The sequence below is a fragment of the Anabrus simplex genome, chromosome 1, assembly GCF_040414725.1.
Source record: "Anabrus simplex isolate iqAnaSimp1 chromosome 1, ASM4041472v1, whole genome shotgun sequence".
NCBI classification, from domain to species: domain Eukaryota; kingdom Metazoa; phylum Arthropoda; class Insecta; order Orthoptera; family Tettigoniidae; genus Anabrus; species Anabrus simplex.
This window is the reverse complement of record NC_090265.1, coordinates 801,361,885-801,386,241: the sequence shown is the minus strand read 5'-3', so window position 1 is coordinate 801,386,241 and position 24,357 is coordinate 801,361,885. Positions and strand designations below refer to the sequence as shown.

At 41.1% G+C, this 24,357-nt stretch overlaps 1 protein-coding gene across 1 annotated transcript in view; it reads right to left on the bottom strand.

Moving 5' to 3' along the window:
• The window catches only part of LOC136873678 (synaptotagmin-15-like), a 451,745-nt gene extending 451,439 nt beyond the window's left edge, over nucleotides 1–306 (bottom strand). The window contains exon 1 of the mRNA XM_067146793.2: nucleotides 188–306. Within this exon, the coding sequence (XP_067002894.2) occupies nucleotides 188–302 (115 nt within the window). The 5' untranslated portion in view covers nucleotides 303–306. The remainder of the gene's footprint in view (nucleotides 1–187) is intronic.
• Between the last annotated feature and the right edge of the window lie 24,051 nt (nucleotides 307–24,357).

Sequence of the window (24,357 nt, the reverse complement as noted above, 5' to 3'; positions counted from 1 at the left end):
TTAAATGAGAAAATAATAAAGTCAGAGGAATTTTAATAATGCAAGAAATAGATTGAGGGAATAGATTTTTCTTTAAGTAAAACATTGTAAATGGAAATTAATGTGAACTCCATAGGCTTCCTTAATTGTGTCCATAATATATTTGATCGCTACTACAGTGTTTAAAATTTGAGAAGAATAAACTCACTTATGTCAGGCTCGTGTTCTGGTAGTGAAACAGTGACAGGGCCCTCTTCTGGGGGCACAGTGGACAGTCGGTGCGGCTGGATCAGCCGAGAGAAGTACCACGGAGTATCGTCCATCTTGTATTACACTTCACACTCAAACATCTGGAACACAAGGAGCAATATTACTGTTACATAAGCTGCAAATATATTTCCATTAATATAAGTTTAAGTTATTATCTACGCCATAAATATTTAAGTCTCTACGCTTCAAGACTTTTCTTATACTTCGTAATAATTTCACAACCCGTTTACAGAAGTATTCTTCGACCGGGGCTCAGCCCAATGGCATTGGAAGGTGTTCAGATATGCCACTCAGATGTTGGTACGCCTTGCAGGTGGGGGACGCAGACGGAAAATACACCCACGATATCCCCTGCCTTTCGTAAGAGGCAACTAAAAGGAATGACCAAGGGACGCTGAATTTTGAACCATGGGATTACCTATGATTAGTACCATCATGCGAGGAACACCATGGGTCGACTTTTATTGCGATTAGTACCACTATGTGAGGAATACCACGGCTCTGTGAGTAGATCGCTATGGATTTACAGTACCCGTGTATAGTATCCGCCACTATCACGGAGTCTCCCCTCTGCCCAGGTACGGCTGAAACACTCCAGGGAGATAAAAATAGGATATCCTTCACAGGGGTGTTTCGGGATTTTTTTTGTTATTTGCTTTACGTCACACCGACACAGATAGGTCTTATGGCGACGATGGGATAGGAAAGGCTTAGGAATAGGAAGGAAGCGGCCGCGGCCTTAATTAAGGTACAGCCCCCGCATTTGCCTGGTGTGAAGATGGGAAACCGCGGAAAACCATTTTCAGGGCTGCCGACAGTGGGATTCGAATCGACTATCTCCCAGATGCGAGCTCACAGCTGCGCGCTCCTAACCGCACGGCCAACTCGCCCGCTGTCTCGGCATTTGGTTGTGGACATCATGTGTTTGCATTCCGATTAACACCACGGGTCTGGGCGTTGCCTGTGATGAGTAGCCACTATGTGAGGAACACCACGGGATTGCGTTGCGTATGAGTAGCGCCTTTATGTGAGCAATACCATAGGTCTGCGTTACCTGTGAGTGGTACCACAATGTGAGAAACACCCTGAGTCTACTCTACCTGCGGTTAGTATCGCTAAATGAGAAATACCATAGTTCTACTTTACTAGCGAAGAATACCATTTTGAGGGGCCGTTGACCTGGATTTTGGACCCCTTTAGACAACAAGCATCATCCATTCAGGATTGTGCTCTGGAGGCAGCCCCTTGGTCAGTATATACCATAGTTTTAAGTTAGTGGGGGGGCATTGCGGGTCGGATCCACTGATTAGTTTAAGTTCATAATCCTTGTTCACCGTCGTCTTTTTGAATTCTAGACAGTGGATTGATTTTGGAATTATTTTTAATATTGTAAGTTGAATCCTCTGATTATTTTACATTTATATTCATCCATTCATTCTTCATCAAGTTTTGAATTATTGTCAGTGGATGAATTTTTGGAATTTTAAATTGTCATTATATTTCGTTTCATTTCGTAATACTAGGGGTCGATGACCTAGATGTTAGGTACCATTAACCCGCGACTGGTCGCTAGCCAAAATGTAACGCGAGTGGTCGTGCATGAGACTTTCTCTCACATTAAAGTAAATGTGACATTTTTCACAGTTTTGTGGAGCGTAAGGCTGAAATTTACCACTGAAATGTCCGACTCGTTGGCTGAATGGTCAGCGTACTGGCCTTCGGTTCAGAGGGCCCCGGGTTCGATTCCCGGCCGGGTCGGGGATTTTAACCTTAATTGGTTAATTCCAATGGCCCGGGGGCTGGGTGTTTGTGCTGTCTCCAACATCCCTGCAACTCACACACCACACATAACACTATCCTCCACCACAATAACACGCAGTTACTTACACATGACAGATGCCGCCCACCCTCATCGGAGGGTCTGCCTTACAAGGGCTGCACTCGGCTAGAAATAGCCACACGAAATTAAATTACCACTGAAATCAAACACAAGTTCTACCTTACACATTCTATATAAAAATGAAATAAAGAAAGTGAAACGGAGTATGGCTTTTAGTGCCGGGAGTGTCCGGGGACAAGTTCGGCTCGCCAGGTGCAGGTTTTTTATTTGACCCTCGTAGGCGACCTGCGCATTGTGATGAGGATGAAATGATGATGAAGACGACACATACACTGAGCCCCGTGCTAGTGAAATTAACCAATTATGGTTAAAATTCCCGACCCGGCCGGGAATCGATCCCGGGACCCCTGTGACCAAAGGCCAGCACGCTAAGCATTTAGCTATGGAGCCGGACATAAATATGAAATGGTTAGCTGTTTATTAAAGACACAAATTGCTACTTAAAGTAACACATGCAATGTACATAAAAACAACTTCCGTCCTGGAGTTGTAAAAAAATAAAATCTCACTCATGCATTACATCTAGTAACAGTTACGTAAAAAGCAAAGTTTCTGAACACAATAACATTTTCAAAAACAAGAAGTGCTCATAATACAAATACTAACGCGTACAACAGGAGTAAGTTTTCCGCTCCATTTCAACATAAAACCAACGCCATTGGTCGCGCGATGAGAGAAACTCTCACACAGCGCGCACGGATATATAGGATCCTTTGTTCTGACTAGGGGAGGGGGTGCTTACCCTTCAAATATGAATCGCTCTACTCACGACAGTTATAAACTCAGCTAGAAGAGGGAACAGTCACCTCCCTTTCATCACTGTGAAGTAATATCACAATAAAAAATAATGTGAGAGAAAATCTCATATAGCGACCACTCGCGGGTTAAACAACAAGCTTTATTTTTGCTATTTGCTTTACGTCGCACCGATACAGATAAGTCTTATGGCGACGATGGGATAGGAAAGGCCTAAGAATTGGAAGGAAGCAGTCGTGGCCTTAATTAAGGTACAGCCCCGGCATTTGCCTGGTGTGAAAATGGGAAACCACGGAAAACCACCTCCAGGGCTGCCGACAGTGGGGCTCGAACCTACTATCTCCCGATTACTGGATACTGGCAGCACTTAAGCGACTGCAGCTATCGAGCTGGGTTAAACAACAAGCATCATCACATGTTGGTACATTTACCAGCTCATAAGGAACCCCGAAGATACAAAATTCCAGTACGTCGACGTCTCCGAAAACCTCAAAAAGTAGGTTTATTGTGTGCTAAGTCAGAGAATGGATGTATCACTAAGTTATGTGGTTATACGGGAACCGCAAAACCTGATGGTGGCGCTATAGTGAGGCGTACTAAGTAAGATGAGGAGTGAAGTAGTTTACCATTGCTTTCCTCACTGCGTCAGAAAGTGCTATTACAGCTTGACTGACCCCCGCGTGTAGCACCTTTCAGAGCAATAAAAATGCAGTACAGTAGTCGTGTTGTGAATTTCATTACTCAGCACTACTCTTTGCAACTTTCATACCGTCCCGGCCATTACTGACTGAGACTTAAGTTGATGCTACATTTCGCTTTGGCCTGTACCAAGACACAAATACAAAAATACTGCAACCATAAAGAAACAGCAACACTGGGACATAATATTTGTACTTATTCTTTTCCTCGTTTATTTCAGCCGTCTATCGATCACGTTTGACAATCTTTGCAGTAGTTTTAGCCTTCTCTGCCTTCACTCACTGCCAGTATCTTTGCATCCTTTCTCCTACTTCCTTCTTCTCTATAGGATCTCTCTTTTCTCACTAATGTTTAGCCAGTATCATGGAAATCAAGGAACTTTTTGACGAGATGTCTAATCGATTTTTGTCCATGAGATAATCTTCCTTAACCCCCATCTTAGTCAAGTCTGACCTCACTTCTCTAAACCACTTCCACTCTCTCTTCCTCTTCCTGAAGAATTCAAAGATTCTCTTCTTTAGTCTGTTACTGTCCACCCTCAACAAGTGGCCGTAAAACCACCTTTTGTACTTTGACACAATTCATTATTGAGATTTGAGTCTCCTCTCTCCATTTCTTATATCTGCGCCGTACGACTCGTTGGCTGAAGGGTCAGCGTATTGGCCTTCGGTTCAGAGGGTCCCGCGTTCGATTCCCGGCTGGGTCGGGGATTTTAACCTTCATTGGTTAATTCCAATGGCTCGGGGGCTGGGTGTTTGTGTTGTCCCCAACATCCCTGCAACTCACACACAACACATAACACTATCCTCTACCACAATAATACGCAGTTACCTACACATGGCAGATGCCGCCCACCCTCAACGGAGGGTCTGCCTTACCCGGCTAGAAGTAGCCACACGAAATTTATTTATATCTGCGCCAAGAATTTTTCCCATCTCTTATCTTCTCTCTTCCGGATGTCTTCAGTTCCACCTTTTCCAATCATATCCATTGTTTCCGCGGCATGGAGGCACTGAGTTTTAACAGGAGTGTCTAGAAGCCTGAGTTTAGCCCAACAAAATAAAACCTTTTAGTTGTAGATATTCCTTGTTATTTGAAATACGCTTTCCATTTTTCTCGTCCGCTCCTTAATGGCATTCTTTTCCGACCAGTTATCTTGTAATGTTTATTATTATTATTATTATTATTATTATTATTATTATTATTATTATTATTATTATTATTAATTATTATTATTATTATTATTAATTGGTTATGCCCATTAAGGTACACGTTTGAGCTTATTAGCATTTTTGTTTTTCTTCTCTTTTCAGTAACTCTTCATCGTTTCTCTATGTTCCTTTTTACGTTGTTCAGTCCATCCTGTATTTAGTCGGGTGGGTTTTAGAGAAAATTTGTTTGTGAATGAAGGCTCTGAATTGTACTCTATCTTGAATGGTTTCTTCCTTAATGCCAATTCAATTAAGGTTTTCACTGATTTCTTTAGCCAATTATTGTGATTTTTCATTGATAAGGCTAAGTTTAAAATTTTCTTTGTGAGTCTGTTACTATCCAAACTGTAAACGTGACCATAAAATTGTAATATCCGTTTACTGATGGTATCTGTGATTTTTTTCTGTAACTCAATACATTTCATGTGATTTCTTTTCATCCAAAATCAATTTCCGCATTTTGGTCCAAAGATTTTGCTGAGGATTTCCCTTTCTTATTTTTCGATCATAATTATTCAGAATTTACCACCAATTATAATAGTTTCAGATGCATAAATTGCTTCTATTTTAACTACTGTTTTATAATGTCGTAATTTTGCCTTTTTTATATAGTTCTTTTATTGTATTTGTTCCATGTACTGTAATTCTGTGAAGTTTGCAGTTCTTTGTTAGTTTGATAATTTAACTCTGCTAGTTCAATAATTTTACCTAGGTACATAAATTTGTCTACTTGAGTGATATTTCCATACTTGGGGTGATTAACGGTTGACTTTCAAAAACCTCATAGACCATTCCATATAATTTGTATTTTCATAATAAATTTTGAGTCCTGTTTTGGCTGCTTCTTCATGGAGTTTTTCTACAGACAGGATTGCTTACTGTCTGTTGTTGGATAGGATAGCAATTGCTGTGTGTGTCCTCCGCGCCTACAAGCTCCGCAGCCCGCCGAACACAGACGTTTCCAGAGACCACGAGGCAGACTGCAGTGCGCTGACGTGATCGTCGGCGACGTCAGCCAGAGCTATAAAAGGAGCGACGTTTCTCGCCTCTCCAGGACTACCACAGTGTCCAACGACCAGACTACACCGCAAGTCAGACACGGACGCACCCTCTTAAAAATGTGTTCTGAATAGGTGGATTGATTGCTGGCCGTGAGGTTTCACCTCTGGACATTGCCTCATTCATCATGCATCCCGTAGCCACGTTGAGCACCCCATGCAAGCATTCTGGTACTCACTCAAGTCCCCTACAGTGCTCCGACTCCAATCATAGCATTTTGCTATATATGAACATTAGACGCAACTTCCTTGCACGTTATACGCCTCCTGTTAGCATTCTGCTAATACGAACTCTCTCTACAAGTTCCACTAGTTATTATACATATCCGATAGTTTTCGACTATCAAGAACCTTCTTTCATTTGAACAGACTGTCTCATCAAGACAAGATTGAATGTATATTGGAATCTCCAGTTGTACCTATGTAAATAATACTCAGGCCCTCAGCCTACTACCTTATATTAACAGTAAACGTGTGCAACTCAACAAGCTTCAAGAAAAGTTTCATTCTATTTCATGTACATATTGTATAAATGTGTTGAAGCAATAAACGTTTATGTTTTGCCTTGTATACAACAGCAATGTCATCAAAGAACGCTAGCCAATTAAGGTGAATTTTGCTTTTTAAACATTTCCCAATATTTGTAACTTTAATTTCATTTTGCCATATTCTTGTACATTTTTACAGAACTTAATTATATTATTATTATTATTTAAAATACTCCTCCGTTGCGAACCATGTGACCTTACCACGGTGGAGAGGCTTGCGTGTTCCAATGAATCACATAGCCGAGCCGCAGGTGCAACCATATTGGATGGGTATATGTTGACAGACCAGACTAACAAATGGTTATTGAAAGGGTAGTAGCAGCCTTTCGTAAGTTGCAAGGGCGGCAGTCTAGATGATTGACTGATACGGCCTTGTAATAATACTCAGCATGGCTTAGCTGTGTTGATACTGCTACACGGCTGAAGGCAACAAGACACTACAGTCGTAACTAACTCCCGAGGATATGCAGCTCTCTCTGTATGATTGATGTACTGATGGTGGCTTAATCTCGGGTAAAATATTCCGGAGGTAAAATAGTCCCCTATTCAGATCCTTCGGTGGGGACTACACGAGAAGGGGTGATCATCAGGTAGATGAATGCTGACATTCTGCGAGTCGGAGCGTGGAATGTTAGAAGCCTGAATCATTGTGGTAGGCTAGAGAATCTGGAAAGGGGGATGGATAGACTAAAGTTAGATGTAGTTGATGTAAGTGAACTACGTTGGTAGGAAGACCATAGGTGACTACAGAATCATCAACACAAAATCAAACAGGATGAATGCAGGAGTTGGTTTAATAATGAATAAGAAGATAGGGTAGCGGGTTAGCAACTACGACCAGCAGAGTGAAAGAATTATTGTCAACAAGATAGACAACAAACCAATGGCCACCACAGTAGTGTAGGTCTATATGCCTACTGGTTCAACGGATGATGAGGAAATCGAAAGAATATATGAAGAGATAGAAGATTTAATACAATATGTAAAAGGTGACGAGAATCTAATTGTGATGGGAAACTGGAATGCAGTGGTAAGCCAAGGAAGGGGAGGTAATACAGTAGGAGAATTCGGATTGGGACAAAGGAACGAAAGAAGAAGTCGGTTGGTTTTGAATTCTGCATTGATCATAACTTATTCCTTGCTAATATTTGGTTCAAACACCACAAACGACGGCTACATACGTGGACGAGACCTGGGAACACTGGACGGTATCAAGTAGACTTCATTATGATTAGGAGGAGATTCAGAAACCAGGTGTTGGATTGCAAAACTTTCCCAGGAGCAGACGTGGAGTCTGACCATAAGTTGTTGGTCATGAAATGCCATCTGAAGAAATTGAAGAAAGGAAAGAATGCAAAAAGATTGGATCTAGACAAGTTGAAAGAAAAGAGGTTGAGGGATTGTTTCAAGGAACATGTTGCACAAGGACTAAATGAAAAGGCTGAAGGAAACACTATTGAGGAAGAGTGGAGAGTCATGAAAAATGAAGTCAGTAGGGCTGCTGAAGAAATGTTAGGAAGGAAGAAAAGATCAACTAAGAATCAGTGGATAACTCAGGAGATACTAGACCTGATTGATGAACGACAAAAATACAGGAATGCTAGAAATGAAGAGGGCAGAAAGGAATACAGACGATTAAAGAATCAAGTGGATAGATAGTGCAAGGTAGCTAAGGAAAAATGGCTGAAGGAGAAGTGCAAGGATGTCAAAGGCTGCATGGTCACTGGAAAGGTAGATGCTGCATACAGGAAAATCAAGGAAACCTTTGGAGAAAGGAAATCTAGGTGTAAGAATATTAAGAGCTCAGATGAAAAGCCACTTATAGGAAAAACGGACAAAGCAGAAAGATGGTAGGAACATATCCAACAGTTGTATGAAGATAAGACGTAGATTATTTGGTTCTAGAACCAGAAAAGTCTGTTGATGCTGATGAAATGGGAGACCCAATTTTGAGGTCAGAGTTTGACAGAGCTGCGAGAAACCTAAATGAGAACAAGGCACCTGGAATTGATGACATTCACTTTGAATTATTGACTGCTTTATGAGAAACCAGCATGGCAAGGTTATTCCATCCAGTGTATAAGATGAATGGGGCAGGAGAAGTCCCATCCGATTTTCGGCAGAATGTTGTTATACCTATTCCCAAGAAAGCCGGTGCTGACAAGTGTGAAAACTACCGCACCATTAGTTTAGTATCCCATGCCTGCAAAATTTTAACACGTATTATTTAAAGAAGAATGGAAAGACAAGTTGAAAGTGAGTTGGGAGAAGATCAATTTGGCTTCAGAAGAAATTCGATAATGTTGATTGGACCGAGCTATTTATGATTCTGAGGGTGATTGGGATCAGATACCAAAAACGAAGAATTACCTACAATCTGTATAAAAAAACAGTCTGCCGTGATCTGAATCGAGGGCTTTGAAAATAAACAGAAATCAAGAAAGGAGTGAGGCAAGGCTGCGGGCTGACACCCCCCTCCTTTTCAATGTTTACATAGAACAGGCAGTAAATGAAATCAAAGAGGAATTTGGAAAGGGAATCACAATCCAGGGAGAGGAAATAAAAAAAGTTGAGTTTTGCCGATGTTATTGTTATTTTATCTGAGACTGCAGAAGATCTCGAGAAATTGCTGAATGGTATGGACGAAGTCTAGGGTAAGGAGTACAAGATGAAAATAAATAAGTCCAAAACAAAAGTAATGGAGTGCAGTCGAACTAAGGCAGGTGATGCAGATAATATTAGATTAGGAAATGAAGTCTTAAAGGAAGTAGACGAATATTGTTACTTGGGTGGTAAAATAACTAACGATGGCAGAAATAAGGAGGAAAAAATGCAGACTAGCACAAGCAAGGAAGAGCTTTCTTAAGAAAAGAAATTTGCTCACTACAAACATTGATCTAGGAATCACAAAGATGTTTCTGAAGACTTACATTTGGAGCGTGGCATTGTATGGAAGTGATACATGAACGATAACTTGCTGAGAAAAAGAGAATAGAAGAATTTGAAATGTGGTGTTACAGAAGAATGCTGAATGTGAAGTGGATAGATCGAATAACGAATGAAGAGATAATGAATCGAACTGGTGAGAAGAGATCGATTTGACTAAATTTGATGAGATGAAGAGATGTAATGATAGGACACATCTTAAGACACCCAGGAATTGTTTAGTTGGTTTCGAAGGAAGTGTAGGCGGTAAGAACGGTAGGGGTAGACCAAGGTATGAATATGACAAGCAGATTAGAGCAGATGTAGGATGCAATAGTTACGTAGAAATGAAAAGGTTAGCACAGGATAGGGTGGCATGGAGTGCTGCATCAAACCAGTTTATGGACTGATGACTCAAACAACAACACAATTTACAATACTTTCGAAATTTGAGGAATGTGAAGTCATTAACATTGAATTTAATCGCTAATTGCTCGAAGGAATATTACCTTAAGTGTAATTTATTATTGTTATTACGAGAATTTTTTACTAAATATCCTCAATAACTAGGTTATACATTTTGCTTAAAAGTATGGTGATAAAATTTAACAATTGATTGAAATGTCAATATATTTTCATTGCATAACAAAATAATTTGCCTACGTTTCATTGGAAAAAGTAATTTTGATTTCAATTTATGCGGTGGATCCAACATACTCTTAATTATTCATTGGGATCCATTTCCACGTACCTTGGTTCTATAATTATTTTATTAAATTGAACAAATGCTATTACGGTGTATGGGTTTCGGGGATGCTCTGAATATTGATGAACAACAGCCAAACAGATCTATGGTATACCCTGTTTAAATTATTCTAATAAAACCTTTGAAGGGCCGATGACCTCGATTTTAGGCCCCTTTAAACAACAAGCATCAAGCAAAACTTTTTAAAATATTTTAGTAGTTCGGTAAAGGTGCTCGAAGGCAGGTCCAAACCTCCGCAGAGGTGTGCCTGAGCCGGAGTTTACGTACGCTAGGGTGGAGAGTTCATTTCCGCTTCTCCTTTCCCTTACCCCTCACCAACAGTGCTTGGCAACCCATCCAAATCTTGACCACGCCCAATGTTGCTTAACTTCGAAGATCTCACGCGATCCGATGATCCAACACGGCTACGGCCGTTGGCAGCAGTTCACCAACTTGATTAAATGAAACGTTCAGAACAGCAATATTTAACGTTTACAAATGTATCTGTTTATTTTTTATAGTTTCATTCGCATTATAGCTAAATTGTCGTACATTGGAGTAAGATGACCTACACCTGGCGAGCCGAAGTCCTCGGACACATCCCGGCACTAAAAGTCATACGCCAATTCATTTTCATATTATTATACTTAGGAAGTGAAAAGTTAACTTATATTGTATATTATAATAGATATTTTATGTACAGTAGGGTAGCATAATAGCGTAATAATTTTTTCAGTCTTCTTTTTTATTATTATCATCATCATCATCCGTTTACCCTCCAGGTTCGGTTTTTCCCTCGGACTCAGCGAGGGATCCCACCTCTACCGCCTCAAGGGCAGTGTCCTGGAGCTTCAGACTCGTGGTCGTGGGATACAACTGGGGAGAATGACCAGTACCTCGCCCAGGCGGCCTCACCTGCTATGCTGAACAGGGGCCTTGTGGAGGGATGGGAAGATTGGATGGGATAGGCAAGGAAGAGGGTAGGAAGCGGCCGTGGCCTTAAGTTAGGTACCATCCCGGCATTCGCCTGGAGGAGAAGTGGGGAAACCACGGAAAACCACTTCGAGGATGGCTGAGGTGGGAATCGAACCCACCTCTACTCAGTTGACCTCTCGAGGCTGAGTGGACCCCGTTCCAGCCCTCGTACCACTTTTCAAATTTCGTGGCAGAGCCGGGAATCGAACCCGGACCTCCGGGGGTGGCAGCTAATCACGCTAACCACTACACCACAGAGGCGGACTTTTATTATTATTCAGTATAATAATATCATCATCATCATCATCTGTTTACCCTCCAGGTTCGGTTTTTCCCTCGGACTCAGCGAGGGATCACACCTCTACCGCCTCAAGGGCAGTGTCCTGGAGCTTCAGACTTTGGGTCGGGGGATACAACTGGGGAGAATGACCAGTACCTCGCCCAGGCGGCCTCACCTGCTATGCTGAACAGGGGCCTTGTGGTGGGATGGGAAGATCGGATGGGATAGGCAAGGAAGTGGGAAGGAAGCGGCCGTGGCCTTAATTTAGGTACCATCCCGGCATTCGCCTGGAGGAGAAGTGGGAAACCACGGAAAACCACTTCCAGGATGGCTGAGGTGGGAATCGAACCCACCTCTACTCAGTTGACCTCCCGAGGCTGAGTGGACCCCGTTCCAGCCCTCGTACCACTTTTCAAATTTCGTGGCAGAGCCGGGAATCGAACCCGGACCTCCGGGGGTGGCAGCTAATCACGCTAACCACTACACCACAGAGGTGGACATAATAATATTTTATGTTATTTATTTATTTCACTGTTTAAGTGTAAGACATGTCCGCCTCTGTGGTGTAGTGGTTAGCGTGATTAGCTGCCAACCCGGAGGTCCGTGTTCGATTCCCGGCTCTGCCACGAAATTTGAAAAGTGGTACGAGGGCTGGAACGGGGTCCACTCAGCCTCTGGAGGTCGACTGAGTAGAGTTGGGTTCGATTCCCTCCTCAGCCATCCTGGAAGTGGTTTTCCGTTGTTTCCCACTTCTCCTCCGGGCAAATGCTGGGATGGTACCTAACTTAAGGCCACAGTCGCTTCCTTCCCTCTTCCTTGTCTATCCCTTCCAATATTCCCATTCCTGCACAAGGCCCCTGTTCAGCATAGCAAGTGAGGCCGCCTGGACGAGGTACTGGTCATTTACCCTGTTGTATCCCCCGACCCAAAGTCTCACGCTCCAGGACACTGCGCTTGAGGCGGTAGAGGTGGGATCCCTAGTTGAGTCCGAGGGAAAAACCGAACCTGGAGGATAAAGAGATTAAGAAGAAGAAGAAGAAGAAGAAGTGTAAGACAGAGACACGTGTCCCTAACTTCGCCAGTTAAAATAAACTATATCCATCTATCCAAGACACACAATTCGAAACCTTTCCGGGTTCTTTAACCCTTCAGATTTCGGCACAATTGTGGAAAACGCTTAATTTTAAGTTTTTCGTACTATGGAGACCCCTAGTTGTCTGCTGAGAAATATATATTTTTTTTTTTTTGCTAGTTGCTTTACGTCGCACCGACACAGATAGGTCTTATAGCGACGATGGGACAGGAAAGGGCTAGGAATTGGAAGGAAGCGGCCGTGGCCTTAATTAAGGTACAGCCCCAGCATTTGCCTGGTGTGAAAATGGGAAACCACGGAAAACCATTTTCAGAGCTGCCGACAGTGGGGCTCGAACCTACTATCTCCCGAATACTGGATACTGGCCGCACTTAAGCGACTGCAGCTATCGAGCTCGGTGAAATATTTTCAACATTAAAATGAGTAGAATGTTAATTCCAGGGAGGCAACATTTTTAGCCATTCAGTTAAGCACTCTACCCCACTTAGTGAAAGCATTTACCTTCCTCTCTTCCACAGACCTTCCCGGCCAATCCCATAATGTTCGAACAGTATGGATTTAGTGATCCACTGGTGGTCAACGCATTTCTGCCAATGAACATTTGCGAATAGCTCCAACTGCGAAACATTCCGCAATACATTATCAGTCCCTTTTAACAGAGATTGCACTTTAGTTAATCATAATATGATCAAAACTGACGTTATTACAAAGGGAAGTCGGTAGATATCACTATGGGGCACTTACTGTCATTCTCGTTGGACGATCACTTCATGACCTTTCATAGAGTTCAGTGGTGGTAAATAAAAGTTGGATTTTTCAGATTTGGAATTTCCTAGCCTGCTGGTATCGAAAGGGAGAGCCGATGAAAATATTGTATTGAAAAAGTCAGATTTTAATTCTGTACTATACCCTGTATAAGGTTCATGGAATTGGCTGAACCACAACCTGAACTTTCTTCTGATATTTGTTAAATATCATTTCAAGTAGTAACTTACTAAAAGCGGTTAAACCATCCAAAATTTTATTACAGTGATCCTTGAAACAGAGTTAAGTGAAAAGATTGACGACCCAAAACTTGCAGAGAACTAAAAATATTTTGAGGGGAATATATCGTAGCCTATTTTCTTAATGTATAATACGGTAATAATAATAATAATAATAATAATAATAATAATAATAATAATAATAATAATAATAATAATAATAATAATAGATGGATAGATTTATTTATCATCAACAGGTTATTTTCCCAACTAAATATAATTCAATAAAACATAATGTACTACAAATACACCTTAAATAAATAACACAAATTTCCTAAGGTAATAACCAAGTTCAAACTAAATCTAGAGACCTTTATATATGCATATTTACAACACCTTAAATAAATAAATAAATAAATAAATAAATAAATAAATAAATAAATAAATAAATGAAACCTAAATCACCTTAAATAATTGACATTATTAAACTACACCTAGAAACATTTATATATTTACATATTATACAGAGAGGATCTTACATTCATGAGGTCGGTAGGGCACGTTTGATTTTAGATGAGGGTAAGTAGAAGAGATCCACTGATTCACCCACCTCATTTAGTGACTTTAGTGCCCTCAGCAGCCATGAGTTTGCCCGAGCCACATTTCACAATTTAGGCAGATGAAAAGTGTACCTTTGCCTAGTATTACGACGAGGAACGTGTAATGGAGTCAACTCCAATAATGTTGAGCAATCCACTCTATCGTAAGACACTTATAGAGAAAGAGGGCATTGGCACATCTGCGGCGTGAGTGCAATGTCCTCATGCTCATAGTCTCACATAAAGGCTCGTAATCGGACGGAGAGGGAGAAATACCCAAACATTTGTAGCTGATCCATTTCATGAAACTTATTTGGACCCTTTCCAGGTTTTGTATTAAATACACCTCGCAACAGTATTCTAACGATGGCATGATTAGGGTGCAAAACAAAGTTATTAGAGTTCCAGAAGAAACGAATTCGGCGCAATTTTTTCAGAAAGCCAAGTAATTTAAACACTTTCCTAGAAATATTGTATAAATGTTTCTCGAAGGAAAGACCGTAATAATAATAATAATAATAATAATAATAATAATAATAATAATAATAATAATAATAATAATAATAATAATAATAATAATAATAATAATAATAATAATTTTACCGGGAGGTACACCTCAACACCGCTCATTCAAAATAAGCGCCTTAATGAACTATATCTATCCAACAAACGTGAAACTGCTATTCCATGAAGTTGGGGCATTAATCAGAATACGTCACTAATGGATAATTGAGAAGTTTATCATTTCTAAGTTTCCTAAACTGATTGGATTTATTTTGTTTTGTTTTGCTGTACATCAAGAAGTTTGGACATTTCTCCATAGATGCCATTGCAAAAACGGAGATCATGCACTCTGGTGCAAGGTAAAAGAAGTTGTTATTGAAAGAAATTTTGTGTTAATGGGTTTTCTCAAGTAAATTAACTTTCATTTATTTCTGGATATATTTCGAAGTTTGCAACGCTTCTTTCTCATTCCGCCAGTTTTGAATCTGGCCAATAAGAATTTTCTGTAATTATTGTTTAGCCTATCACAGGTTTCTTGTTGCTTTTTGGGTGTATCTTTTGAAGTTGCCAATAAAATTGAGAGGGTGTGTCCGGATTAGTCCAGAATCCTCTCGAACAATCCCCTCGGGTATATAAGCTGAGACTTTTCTGGCTACCTGGTCTCATTGATCGTAGTCTTTCTGAATGTGTGTGTTATACAGGAGGCAGGGCGCCTCAATCTTCGGCAGGCAGAACAACAGCCAGGTAATGGCCACCAATATTCTATCTTTCTATCTGTCTCCTCAAACTTATCCGAGGGGAAGGTTCGAATTTCTAACTATGTAACCAACCTTTTCTAAAATGTAAATTTTCGTTCGGTTAATATAAAATTCCATAAAGTCTTTAACTGTAAATCGGGGATAGAGAGTGCGTTACCCTCTCGAGTTCCCCTTCAATTTGGTTTGAGGTGACTACGATTTCGTAATTGTTTTTTTCCCTGTAATGTATTAAATTAACCTTCATTCGAGTCACCTCAGTAGCTTGGGATTAGCCCCTGTATCACTGGGCCTAGATCCCCGTTAGGATTTTATTCTTCATTATCTAGGAGTGGAAGTATAAGCCTCCATTCATTTTGCGTTCGGGCCATTAATTTAACCTGTTATTCTTTTTCCACGAAGGCCTAGTATGTTGGGTGCAAGATACCCCTGTGCACTATCTTTTGTTAATAATTGTAGATTGCGCCTGGAGAGGCCAGAGATTGTAAGGCTGTGTAATGTTGCCTTAAGCGGGCTGTTAGAACTTGGTTAATGTCGGAGAGCATGTAAGCTGTTTTCTGAAATTCCTGTAATATTGAGGGGTGCCTTTCGAAAGCCGTAAATTGTTACTGTTGGAGCCAAGTGCTCGTGAACATAGTGTATTGGAAGACATCTCTCCTTATCTGAAATTTGTAAATTTGGAGCCTGAAGCTCGACACTTGTAAATCTGGGGCTTGAAGCCCAAAATTGTTAAATTCCCTTTTCTGGGGTTCTCTATTTTGCTACCCAAAGTTGTCATTGTTATTTCACTAAGTGAAAGATTGTTTTGTTTTTTGAAAAAATTATAACCTTTTAAAGTTTTAATTCAATTTATGATATCGTAGTGAGACCCATCCAACCCCAGCCAGCACCTTCTTTCACCTCATTCTGCTCCACGGATAACCCCGCTAACAATAATACAGTATAACCTGTCTTTAACGGAACCTCTGTGAACCGGAAAGCGGTCCATACCGGAAAATTTCCCCTGTCCCGTGTATTATGGTATAATAATAATTTAAGTTTACTTGTGTTATAGGGAACCTATCCGAGGTGGAAACGGAAGGAAATTGTGCTACTATAACGGAAAAATATGTAAATTTCCTTCCTAACCATTTTCAGTATTTGTGTATTCCAAATGGCTCTAAGATGACCAAGATACTGGTTGTTACAACAAACTCTCGAACAGTGTAATTATGGTAATGACAGTGCAGAAGATTACGTTACCATTGATCTAGAAGTTGAAACAGAGGCGGCTTTAGAAAACATCGACGAGTCCGTCATCCATCACCTCCAAGGAAAGGAAACAGAAATTGATAGCGACAAATACGGGAACGAAGACGATGAAGAAGATGGTTTATGTAATGTGAAGTCCTGCAGTTTATTTCGCTAACATAATATGACGCGGAATTGTTCGACACTCTTTTCCAAGCCCGTATTTTAATTAAGAACCGTGCTACCAGGGATAGTTGTGTCCAGCGTACAATTCTGGATTACTTGAAGAAGTAAATGGAAGTACTGTACGATATTACTATTAGTGTTATTTTTATAAAACGTGCAGTGTATATTAAATACAGTGGCATGCACTGAACCTCATCTACCCCAACGCTGCTTGGATAAATAATTTTGTATTTATATTTTGTTATTATTCCTTCGAAAGCTTTTTTACAAAGTATAAAAACTTTGTACATCTAAGCCAAGCCAAGTACAGCTATTTCGACAATCCTCTCGCACTACCACAGTTCAGCTTCTCCAGCGAGCTAGATTTCCTTGCCGGCGCGGAAGAGTGAAATTTAAGTCGCTTGGTTGAAGCATGCAACTTGAAGCTTCCTTGTCCTGGGAGCGGGGTGGGGCTGTGGGCCCTCCCCCGGAAGCAATTTAAGGCGACAGGCCAGCTAGCTTAGGTAAGGGATGTTAGTTTTAATACTTGACACACGAAGTGTTCAGCGCCACACACTAGAGACTACAAGAAAAATATAAATATGTTAACAGTATAGCCACTTGCACATCGTCCTGGTAATGAAAATAGAGCCAGTTTAAGGAAAAAATATTGTAATATAGAAGAATATACTTTTATTTTTATATTTCGGCATATATAAAGTTTGTTTGAAAAATTCGTTGATGGCACGTGTAGATTAGGTTTTCCGGTAGCCGCAGAAAATATTTAGGTTGCCCAGCATGAACACAGAGCTAAGCGCAAAGTAAAATAATTTTTTATAGTGGCATATAGTGAAAATTTGTAATGTTCCTCTTGGATTATAGGTGAAGTTTTCGTGATTTCTGGGCCATTCTTCATGAATATAACGTGTGTTACATGTCGTGACGAATATTTTCCCTCGTTTGTCACTGATGGACGTACTCTCAGTAAGCGAGCGACGGTAAAACACCAGTTAAATTTTGCAGATTCAGTTTAGGCTTTCTAGGTTGAAAACAAACATTTAGTCCCAGTGTATTTTTGTGAAAACCATGACTGTCCTATCACGAAGCGTCACCGGGTGAAACTGTAAGTATATTGTTTAAAATCTGCTCTATATTAAGTTACAATTGTGTCGTCACTGCCGTGGATATCAATTTGAAAATATGTGCGAGTGTATGGTTGAAAATATTCTTCAAAGACCTTTCTGATTTAGACCTTTCCACTCAAAATGCAGACTTATAAAATGGTAATGTTGACTTTAGAGAGTGTAGTGGGGCTACGATTGCTAATATTAAAAAAAATTGCAGCTAGGGTAATGAATGTATGCACCGCATGACACTGATTAAATACTGTAAGTGTATATACTAGTGTGTTCTGTGAGGAACTTTTAAGTAAGTACAGATTTGTGTTAGTGCTGATGAACTAGTGTATATACGTGTGTGATTAGAGTTATTATTGTATCTACTGCCGCACAAAATCGTATAAATATTCTGCTGGATTATCTAACGGAGGTATGCACTTATGATTTTATACTATTTCTTTGCCCCTTTATGAACCGGAATCCTGCATACAGCGGAAAGTGTTTCCGGTCCGTTGGGTTTCCGCTGAGGACAGGTTTGACTGTAATAATAATAATAATAATAATAATAATAATAATAATAATAATAATAATAATAATAATAATATGTGATATATATAATGTGTGGCCTCCGGAGAGGCCTGGGGCAAGTGTTTCAGTTGATGCCCACGGGAGACCTACGCGTCAGCGTGTGAGGTGGTGATAATGACGAAGCCTACTACTGCCGAATTACATCAAAGCGTCTGTTCAAGGCTTAAGTTTCCCACGCGGTGGATGAATCGCTGTCAACAGCGCCGTATAACCTCACACTATGTGAGGTTTGAATTGAACCCAGGCTTTCGGCAGGCAATTTGGTAATTATACATTGTATAACGAGCACCCAGTTGGACAACATTATAATACTGGAAGTTTTTGTACGAACGGAACTCGAATCAGATAACTGCTCTGTCAGACCATAGAGACTTGATACCAAGGTCACCAGGTGAGTTAATAATAATAATAATAATAATAATAATAATAATAATAATAATAATAATAATAATAATATTATTATATATATAATATATATTATTATTATTATTATTAGACCGGGCGAGCGGCTGCACACACTTTGAGCCACGTAACTAGCACTTTGCATTTGGCAGATAAGTAGGTTCAAACTCCACTGTCGGCAGCCCAGAAGATGTTTCTTCCGTGGTTTCCCAATTTATCATCAGGCAAATGCTGGGTCTACACCTTACGTAAGGCCAGGGTCGTTTGACATTTGAACATTTTGGATTGCAGGACGGATATTAAAGCGTCCGACTCATTCGTGAATGGGTTCGATTTCCGTCCGGGGCGGAGATTTTAATCGCGCCTTATTAATTATTCTGGCTCGGAGACTGCGTATTTGTGTTTTCCCAACACTTTACTCTTCTTATTCAGACAGCACACCGCACTGCCAACCACCAGAGGAACACGCAATAGTGATTAATCCCTGCAAACAGGGTTGCGTCGGGAAGGACATCCAGCAGTAAAAGAGGGAAATCCATATGTGCGACAGGGTTCCCACCCGCGGCCTACAGATATGCGAAAAAGGTAGAAGAAGAAGGATGGATAATAAAGCATTAAGGAATTTTTCTCGGAATAGGATTTCTGTAATGTTACAGTAAATATACTGACGGGATTCTTCCTGTCACATTGATTGCGCCGAAGGTAGATCTCAGAATGTTTAGCATCGAAGATGAGCGCTTAACTAATCGCGCCACGCCGTGAGTTAGGTTGGTAGAATCGGATGTGATGTCCTACTCATCCCGGCAGGGACCCGTGTTTCAACATGGTTATGCCGTTGGAGCAGACCCACTGACCGATCCTAAACTGATATCCAATGGTGTGAAACATCACCTTATTGTTTAGTTTTTCCGGGTTAAACCATGTTGTTTTCTGTACATTCTGTATATTTCGCCAACGTTTTGAATACATTGCAGTATTCTTTGTCAAGGAGATTGATAGGGCCTATACCTACCCCTACCCGATACGAAATAATCAGTCTCCCAAGAGCCAATAGACTGATTACCTCCTTGACAAAGAATACTGCAATGTATACAGAACGTAAGCAAAATGTAAGGAATGTACAGAAACAACAACACTGTTCAACCCGGAAAAAGAAGTAAATCATAATAATAATAATTCAACAGACTAACTTGATGTAAAAAATAGGGAGAGTGCACTCAAATCTAACAAAGAACAGAAGGAGTGCTTGAACTGATGAGGAAGAGGTTACAGTTATATGGAGACATGATGGTGGCATATGGCTTTTTTAGTGCCGGGAGTGTCCAAGGACAAGTTCGGCTCGCCAGATGCAGGTCTTTTGATTTGACGCTCGTAGGCGACCTGCATGTTATGATGAGGATGAAAATGGTCATGAAGACGACACATACACCCAGCCCCCATTCCGGCGAAATTAACCAATTATGGTTAATATTCCAGAACCTGCCGGGAATCAAACCTGGGAAGCCTGCGACCAAAGGCCAGCACGCTAACCATTTAGCCAAGGAGCAGGACATGAAGAAATGATGAACAGTAATAGACTGAGGAAGAGAATCGTTGAATTCTTTAGCAAGAGGAAAACCGAACTGAAATGGTTTCGAGAAGTGAGGTTGGGCTTAACAAAGATAGTGACTCCGGAAGATTACATCATGGACAGAAATCGATTTAGACAACTCGTCAAAATGTTCTTTGGTTTCCAGGAGACGGGGGAAACACTAGTGAGAAAAGGGAGGTTCTAAACACAAGGGCAGATGAAGGAAGTAGAGAAAGGATGAAAAGATACTGGCAGAGAATGAAGGCTTAAAATACTGCAGGGATGTTCAGACGTGGTCCATAGACTTCAGAAACGAAAGAAAAAATATTCAACAGACCGTGGAAGCTTCACATTGTCATATCACTTGTGATCCCCTGGATCAAGTACGATAGAATGAAATCATATTTTTGTCTTCTACAGATTTACCCAGTATGAGTAGAAATTTAGGGTTATCTCCTTGAGGATGTCTACCGAAAGCCGTAGTGAACTTGGGTCGAACAAATGCACTTTGGTTTGTTCCATGGTACGAACATTAACACAGACAGTGGGAATGTGTGAAAATTGACAATGATTTGAACAATGCTGTAGTTTCTGTACGGTCGCCAATCGATAAGCTGTCAACTTGACTTGCTCTCACTAAGAGCTGTGATGAAGTACCCTGTCGTGCGTGACACAGCAGGAACAAGGTAGTGTATAAACCGGATCCTTTTACCATACGATAAGGTAATTTTTCTCTCCACTCTGCTGTATATTTCCTATCGTGTGAGGGACTCAGGGTCATGCAATTACCCACTTTGTATGTCGATCTGGTCTTAAATCAATGAGAGGTGCGTGCTTTTATTTCCTGTCGTGGCTGAAGATCTTTCCTCCAGATCGTCGTTGTTAAACTCTGCAGGTAACGACCTCTTCGGAGTGGTCAACACTCTTAATTTTATAAATTATCTTCCGAATACTTTCCAATAGGTTAATGAGTGATAAGTTCCGTTTTATCTTTCTCTCTCTCTTTCTTTCTTTCTTTCTTTCTTTCTTTCTTCCTTAATCCGTTTACCCTCCGGGGTTGGTTGTTCCCTCGGACTCAGCGAGGGATCCTACCTCTACAACCTCAAGGGCAGTGTCCTGGAGCGCGAGACTGGGTCGAGACATACGATTGGGGAGGAGGACCAGTACCTCGCCCAGGCGGCCTCACCTGCTATGCTGAACAGGGGCCTTGAAGTGGATGGGAAGATTTGAAGGAATGGACAAAGAAAATGGAAGGAAGGGGTCATGGTCTTCGGTTAGGTACCATCCTGGAATACGCCTGGAGGAGAAATGGGAAACCATGGAAAATCACTTCGAGGATGGCTGTGGAGAGAATCTAACCCCTCTACTCAGTTGATCTCTCGAGGATGGGTGGACCCCATTCCAGCCCTCGTACCACTTTTCACATTTCGTGGCAGAGCCGGGAAACGAACCTGGTCCTCCGGTGGTGGCAGCTAATCACCCTAACCACTACACCACAGAGGTGGACCTAATGCACTTTACTCCCGGAAATTCGAAACGCAATTAGGAACAAACATTTTATATAGACTACAGTATTGATAATGTTGTTCTTTGGTACAATTTATTTGTAAGGGGTGCTGTTGCCATCTAGCGGCGTCAGAAGATATCATTTTTGGTGCAGCTGACTGATTGCTGGTCTGTTGTTTACAAAACTGTGGACTCGATCTCATCGGAGACAAGTAGTGTTTGATGATATTTGAATGAGACAACTCTGTGCCGTTTTCTTTCGCCGCATTAAATAACTCGTGTGAGACAATATTTGGATACGCCGGTGCCCACTATGATCTTCATCAATTCGGGCGGAATCAATTATTGCTAATGATGCAATGTATTGGGAGCAGACATCACGTACAGATAAGTCAATCAACCCCTTGTCCAGTCACCGAACGACAATCTGGAAATGATAGCTTCGTGAACAGCACCAAACCAAACCAAACCAAACTCCATGGTGCAACAGGTCCGAAGGGCCATGATCTACCAAGCGACCGCCGCTCAGCCCGATAAACGTTATTCTTAGCTTATTAGACCTGGGCCGCTACCTCACCGTCAGATAACCCTCAAGTGTTATCACGTAGGCTGAGTGGACCTCGAGTACAAACTCAGATCCAAGTAAAAATCCCTGTTCTGGCCGAGAATCGAACCCTGAGCCTGCACGTAAGAGGCAGGCTCACTACCAGTACGGCCTTGAACACCACAGGTTCAAAACCCTCTTTTATCGATACGCTTGTTCAGTGGTGCGGAATGATGGATATAAATTTATACTAAGTCAAGTCGGGATAATTTGTATCTCCCAGTGATATCGAATGAGTGCAGCTTTGTGTTATTGGGCACCAACATAATTCCATTCTTTTTCTTCTTTTCCGTCAGAAAAACAAAGTAATACACTACACGTCGAATTGTTTAAACACTTTCCTACCAGTCCCCCTACCTTACAGTTCATGGCAATGTGGCTGCCATGGGTGCACCTCAGTTTCCTAAAAGGTGTCGATGATGTAGTTGCTCTGATTTGGCGTGAGGTATGATTGGAATAAGGAAAAGTAAAACTGTGGGTGATGTTGTTACTAAACGAATCCTCGTATCAGGACTTGGGAAGAATCTGTAAGGATAGTGATACTTTTACGGTAGAATCGCCAGGCATATTTGAGAGCTCTCATAAAGGCAATATATTCTGCTGCGTGTATATATCGTCTTCTCAATGGTGTCCGAGGACTATTATAGTTCATAATAATAGTATACACTTTTTTGTCTTTAGTCGCCAGTTATGTACTGATACGTTTTCTTGCTAGTGGCTTTACTTTGCACCGACACAGATAGGTCTTAGGGCGACGATGGGATAGGGAAGACATAGGAGTGGGTAGGGAGCGGCCGTGGCCTTAATTAATGTGCAGCCCCAGCATTTGACTGGTGGGAAAATGGGAAACCATGGAAAACCATCATCAGGGCTGCCGACAGTGGAATTCGAACCCACTCTCTCCCGGATGCAAGCTCACAGCCGCGAGGCCCTAACCGCACGGATTTCTAAATGAGGCATGAGCATCAGCCCCTGTCACACCCGGTTCACAAAGCACAGATCCCTATAAATATACTTGTTCCATGTTTCTTTTTTAGACAATAACATTACTTGACGGCGGTATTCTTATAAATTCGTAATTTAATGTAGTAATCGCACATTGATCAATCGATCAATCAATCGAATCCGATATAAATTAATTGGGAAAGGTGCTGACATCTAATGGCATTATTTAATACTACGTGACCGTTCGTGCAGGAAAGAATCTGAAATCGTTTCCAATTGTTCCTAAACCACGCATACGCTCTTATAAAAATCACAAACTATCACAGATTTGCTGCACTTACAAAGCTATTATCACATAGCGTTTTTTTAGCGCATACATTATTTATATCATACATATATACATACATCTTCATGATAGACTGTTATGCCTATCAGCGTTCAGACTACAAGCCCCTGTGAATTTACTAATCGCTGCCACAATCCTCCAACTAGTTATCTTGCCTCCTTTGCTACCATCTCTCTTAAATCTTTAGAAACCGAGTCCAACCGTAGTCGTCTTGGTCTTCCTCTACATTTTTACCCTCCATAACAGGGTCCATTATTCTCCTAGGTAACCTGTCCTCCTCGATTCACCCCACATTACCTCACCCCCACCCCCAATTAAGCCAATTTATGCGTACAGAATCATCCATAGTGTTAATTGCTATCTAAACGTTTACTCCTCATTCCCAGTACCCACGTGTTTGTACCAGCAATCGTTCTCGCTCATTTCATGTAAATTAATTCTAGCTTATGAATAAGATATCGTGCATGTGCAGCGAGTAAGTGTGCAGATGTTTTCAGACGTGCTAATGGTGACTGTCTGGTGAGAATGGCTCAACGAACACATATTATGACGTTATAATAATTTCGTGTGGCTATTTCTAGCCGAGTGCAGCCCTTGCAAGGC